At 45.4% G+C, this 6099-nt stretch overlaps 1 protein-coding gene across 1 annotated transcript; it reads right to left on the bottom strand.

The window, feature by feature from the left end:
- Positions 1-3961: 3961 nt before the first annotated feature.
- Positions 3962-5798, bottom strand: LOC147115759 (uncharacterized). The gene has a single exon (XM_085991190.1). The coding sequence runs from the start codon at positions 5796-5798 to the stop codon at positions 4350-4352; it is 1449 nt and encodes a 482-aa protein (XP_085847316.1). The 3' UTR covers positions 3962-4349.
- Between the last annotated feature and the right edge of the window lie 301 nt (positions 5799-6099).

Below are 6099 nucleotides of genomic sequence, written 5' to 3'. Positions count from 1 at the left end.
GGTTTCAGTCTTCAGTGGGCGCTCCGCCTGTGGTGGTGTTTTCTTCTTTGTAGCACTCGGCTCCGACCCGCCTGGGATGCTGTTTTCTCCCGGCTCCGAAACTTGATGCTAAGCAGATGGTCCCCTAGCGGTTGTTAATCTGTGAAATAAAAGGCTTACACACAATCAAAATTAAAACTTAAAATATTAAAACTTAAAATTAAAAATTAAAATCGTATAATAAGTATAATAAGAGTAGGATTTCAGCAGGCCAGAACAATCCAAACACAACACCAGACCTCATAAAAGCTGCAGTCACCTCTATCAAGGCCGAGCACGAGTTCTGTAGTCTCCTATCAATGGCTGATCAATCAAAATAAAATTAATGATTGTTCGTAAAATCTACTATATACTGTACTGATTTACTACTGATTATCTCCCCCCCTTTTGATTGGTTTCTCCAATCAATTTACAGTGGTGGAAATGCACCCATGCGCTTCTTCCCTCGACCTTAGCTGCCGTCGGGGTTGTTAGTAAGACCTGATATGGACCTTCCCACCTTGGATCTAGACTTTTACGAGTCCAGTTCTTAACCATCACATACGAACCTGGTTCAATTTTTAGAGAACCAGATAAGTCAGGAAGTTCACCATATGCAGCACGGACTTGTGAATGCAGCCCACGTGAAACCTTAGTAAGAGCCAAGACATAGGTCGTCATTTCTTCAGTCATATGGTGAAAATGCACCGTTGTAGGAGCATTTTGGTTCCAGGGAGTCTTGAGTGGTCTACCATAGATAATCTCAGCAGGTGTAAGTCGTGCTTTACCTGCTGGTGTGGTGCGGATCTGAAAGAGAGCCACAGGAAGCAATTTCAACCAAGTGGAGCCGGTTTCGGCTACCAGTTTAGCAAGTTTGCTCTTCAGAGTCTGATTGGTTCTTTCGACAAGTCCTGCAGCCTGTGGTCGATAAGCACAATGCAATTGCTGATGAATGTTCAACTGGGTACAAAGTTCCTTGTTCACTTCGGCAGTGAAGTGAGGACCGTTGTCAGAACTTAACCGAGTTGGAATACCATACCGAGGTATGATCTCTCTCAGCAATACCTTAACAACAGTAGAGGCTTTATTGTCTGTGGTTGGATATGCCTCGATCCATTTACTAAATACATCTACAATGACAAGTACGTATTTGTAACACTGACATCTTTCCAACTCAATGTAGTCCATTTGCAGGGTCTCAAAGGGACCCTCAGGTAAAGGGGTTTTTCCCCATTCGCAAGGCACTCCCTTTCCAGGGTTGTGTTGTTGACAAATCAGGCATCAATCGCTAATGTTCTGTGCTATTGCTTGAAGCCTTGGATGCCACCAAGTACTTAGAAGCAAATCACCCACTGCCCTGGCACCACAATGAGTTGCAAAGTGTACACATTCAATAACCCATAAAGCTAGCTCATCAGACATGCAAGTCTGTTCCGCGGGAGTAGTCCAGAGTTTTGATAAAGGGTTATATACACATCCCAATTCTCTCCACAAATGCTTATCACTATCAGGAGCGTCCTCCTGCAACTTAATCACCTCTTGGATGGTTGGCATTAGTTTTTCCGAGGTAGACTGATTCTTTTTGGAATTTTTAGTCTGCCTCATCATTCGGGGCACAATCATTTGGTGACTCCTAGAAGCATTTTTGGCCGCCTCATCAGCGCGGCGGTTTCCTATATCTACCGGGTTTTGGCCAGTGGTATGGGCAGAGCATTTAATCACAGCTATCTGTTTGGGGAGTAAAAGGGCTTGCAAGAGATCTGAGACTAACTGACGGTGAGAGATCGGGCTGCCTGAAGAGGTCAGAAAACCTCTATTTTTCCACAATTGTCCAAAGTCGTGAACTACTCCAAAGGCATATCTAGAGTCTGTATGTACATTGATTTTTAATCCTTCTCCCAAAGTACAAGCTCGTATGAGTGCAAACAGTTCGGCTTGCTGGGCAGAAAAAGGGGATTCAAAGGCTGCTGATTCTAAGGTGACACCTTCCTGATTTACAATTGCATAACCAGAAATTCGTTTTCCCATTTCATCAACTGAAGAACTGCCGTCCGTATACATGGTAATATCAGGATCTGCAATAAGAGTGTCAGACGGATCAGGTCGGACTGAGGTATCATCCTTAATGAGGTTTAAGCAATCATGGCTTGGTTCATCACTCTCGGAGGGCGGATATGCAAGGAAACTGGCAGGGTTGATAGTGCTACAGTGTTTAAATGCTAGCCGAGGATTGTTCAGTAAGTATATTTCATACTTATTTTGCCTGGCGGTAGTCAGGTGTTGGGTCTGCAATTGCCCCAATAACGCAGTGACTGAGTGAGAGCTATACACGGTAATGTCCTGCTGAAGTGTCATATTAGCAGCTGACTGTAGACTGTTGTAGATGGCTGTAAGGATCTGGGTGCAATAGGGATGTCCTAAGGCTACCGGATCCAGTTTTGATGAATAATAAGCTACCGGTCGATGCTTATCTCCATGCTTCTGAGTCAGAACTGCTGTTGAGCAATCGTTCATTACTGTGCAATATAACTGGAATGGCCTATCATACAGGGGTCGTCCCAGGGCTGGTGCTTGGACCAGATCCTGTTTTAATTCCTCAAATGCCTGCTGTGCCTCTAGTTCCAGCTCAAACTCTCCCTCTTTAGCCGTGTAGGGAGTCAGATGTTTGGTTAATACTGCAATATTAGGTATCCACTGTCGACAATAATTAACCATTCCCAGCCACTGCCTGACTTGTTTGGCCGTTTTAGGGGTTGGCGTCTCGCATATTGGCTGTATTCTGCTAGTTTCCAAACTGCGGTTTTCTGCTGATAACATAACTCCAAGAAATTTAACTGTCTTCTGAGCCACCAATACTTTTGTTGGAGATACCACATATCCTAATTCTGAGAGATAGTTCAACAACTGAATAGTGTCCTCTCTGTTACTTAGCTCATCAGGGCTAGCAATGAGAAGGTCATCCACATACTGGATCAGATTGGAGCCACAATTTAATGTCAGTGTCTGTAATTGCTGTTGAAGGCACCGCGAAAACAGGGTAGGTGAATTCACAAAGCCCTGGGGTAATCGAGTCCACGTATACTGCTGACCGTTGTAAGTGAAGGCAAAAAGGTATTGGCTAGTAGTGGCCAATGGCAGGGAGAAAAAGGCGTGCTGGAGATCGACTACCGCAAAAACTGTAGCATCAGCAGGTATCGAGGCCAAGATGTGTGCTTGATTAGGTACTAGCGCATGAAGTGGCTGAACAATCGCATTTATTGCTCGTAAATCCTGCACTAGGCGGAACTGATCAGGCTTACCAGGCTTCGGAACAGCCAGGATGGGTGTATTACAACTGGATTGGCAAGTTACCAAAATCCCCTGCTCCAACAATCCCTTAATGAGTCTGTCTATACTCGGAAGAGCTTGGTGTTTCAAAGGGTATTGTCGTACCATCGGCAAGGTCACATTTTCCTTCACTGGGATCTCAATGGGTTTTATGCCGGTTAGACCTACATGCGTTGGGTCTTCTGCCCATACCTGTGGATTCACATACTCCAGTATGTCTTTCCCTACATGACGTGCACCACAGTCAGGCTAGGCTCAGGGTTTTGGTAAAATTGGACCATCAGACCTCTGGGTAACTGTTGCGGTTGGTGACATTCAGGGTTTGCCTGATCGATCGCTCGTTTTACCATGGGCCCCAAATCTTTGGCATGGAAAGGCTGGTTAACTTCCCGCGTGATATGAGGGGCCACTGTCGAAGGCTGCTTCCACAAGTGTAAGGGAACCTGCACAAACTCTGCTTTTCCCTCAGGTCCAGTTACTACAGCCTTGAGGTAGATTGTCCATTCGGTACCTTAGGATCTTTAAAATACTCCTCAAGGGTCCCAGCCTTTCCACCGATCATATGCCAGTGTCACATGATAGGAGGATGCATTGAGGTCGAGCAACCACCATTGAGGTGTAGTCGAAGCATAACATTGCCTTTTATTTGCCCAATGTCCTATTGCTATTCCTTCATCACCACAATCAAGTTTGAGTTGGAATGCACATAGTAAGTCTCTGGCCATTAAATTGCAGTCCAAGCCGGTAGTTATTACAAATTGGTGGGTTGCAGATTGATTTTTGTAGGTCACCTGAACTGGTTCTGACATAGCATACTTGGTCATTTGACCTTGGAAGCCTGATAATTCCTGGGTCTTGTTGGATCGGGGAAGTTTAAGGTCCGATTGGACAGAGGACATGGCGGCTCCAGTGTCTACTAAAAAGGGATACCATTGATCCTGGATTTGCAACATTAATAAGGGTTCTCGGTCCGAATGTAAAGTGCTGACCACTAGATTAGCTAGTCAATTCTGTGGGAATGGATTGTTCTGGGAGAAATTGGTATATCCTCCCCTGCCTCCTCTAGGTCCTCCTTTGTTTCCTCTCCATCTTCCCCTGCCTCTTCTAGGTGGGTCTCCAGAGGCTAAGGATTGGCAGTCTCTGACCCAGTGGCCATCCTCTCCACAGTTATAACACTGCCCTTGTCTTGGACCTTGGTATCCCCGTCCTTGTCCTCTACCCCTTCCTCTACCTCCGTAATTCTGTTGTGGAGGGGCGTAGGGTTGGCCGTATGCAGTAGCATCGGGGCCGTTTGGATGAGTGTAATATCCATAATTCTGAGAGTCTACCCATCCAGGGGTACAGTATTGAGGTTCCATCTGATACCCTGTCCTGTCTATCGTGTGTGGTTGAATTGGGACTTCCTTCACGACATATTCTGTTTTTATTGTCTTCTGGGGTTGGTTCTCCAAACCTTTACTCTCTTTCCAATAATATTTTATGGCTCTAGTAATTTGAGCTGGGCTATTTTCTGCCCAGTTCATATTATTGGTTTTAATTGCGGTTGCTACCGCAGCCGGAAGGCAGTTCATCAGAATGGCGCAGAATTGGGGTGAATTGGCTCCTCCTTGATAATTGGTGTCCCCCGACTGTCCCTGATAAACCTCACAGAATCTCTCCAAAAATTCCTCAGGTCCCTCATCTTTCTTTGGCTTAGTATCTAGGACATTGGATATGTTAATAGGCTTCTGAAGTGTTTGACTAGCAGCCGTAAGCATGGCTGTTATTCTATCATTGTCATTCCCCATGGCCACATTTAGGGCTGCCAGATTAGCATGTCGCAAGTGAGTTAAGAATCGAGTATGTTCCGAGGGGGTCAGTACTTGTTGGATTAAAGCCCATAAATCTCGGGATTCAGCGTTGTACACTTGAATGGTGGTTCGTAAAAAGTCCACAAACTTTTGAGGCGCTTTGTGGCGATCCGGCGCATTAGTTAGGATAGACATTAATACATTAGGCTTCCATGGGAAGAATACATCTATGGTGGGGTTAGCTGCGGCAGTAGCCTGATCTGGGTTTGGCATCTTTCTCACTGGAAGGTTCCTGGGTGGGTTACCGGAATGATTTTTTGATTCTGACTCATGATCCTCAGGAGGTGATAAATCATCCTCCGAATCAGTAAAGTCACTACATGACTCAGTGTCGCTTTCCTGAGTGGATTTATGTTGAACTAACTGTCTGACTCTTTTCTTATTTTCCCGTTTCTCTTCTTCCTTCTTTTTCTTTTTCTTATCACTCCGGGTAGGAGTATAATTTGGCACAGGGTTTGTCTGTCCTGCCGTTTGTAACCGGGTCCGACTACTTATGGGATCAGTAACGCCTGTGGCACTATCGGGTAAGGTGGTTGGGGGTATTCCTGGAGTGAATGGGGGACTGGTTGCGGAGAGGGTTGCTGGAGGGGTAGTATTAGGCATCGCTAGTGAGGCCGACGTTGGAAGGGAGGGGTAAATATTGATGTACTGGGGTGGCTGAGGAGGTGGCGCATTAGGAGTTCTGTGCATCCAATTGTCTAAGTCCTCATCTGTTCCGCCTCCCTCTTTCAACCTAAGGCCAACCATTGAACTACGTAGTTCAATTTTATCCTTTTTATCTGGCGCCTTTTCAGATTTTGACCTTTTCTCATGTGCACATTCTTTCTTAAGTATTTCAATGGGTTTAGGATTTCCTCCTTCGGTTAACTTTATTCCTAATTTAACAGCATTTTCTTGCCAGCTG

The sequence above is a fragment of the Somniosus microcephalus genome, chromosome 6, assembly GCF_052327205.1.
Source record: "Somniosus microcephalus isolate GS21.2 chromosome 6, FLI_Smic_1.0, whole genome shotgun sequence".
NCBI classification, from domain to species: domain Eukaryota; kingdom Metazoa; phylum Chordata; class Chondrichthyes; order Squaliformes; family Somniosidae; genus Somniosus; species Somniosus microcephalus.
Note: the sequence above shows the minus strand (reverse complement) of the source record. Positions and strands in the feature narration are given on the sequence as shown.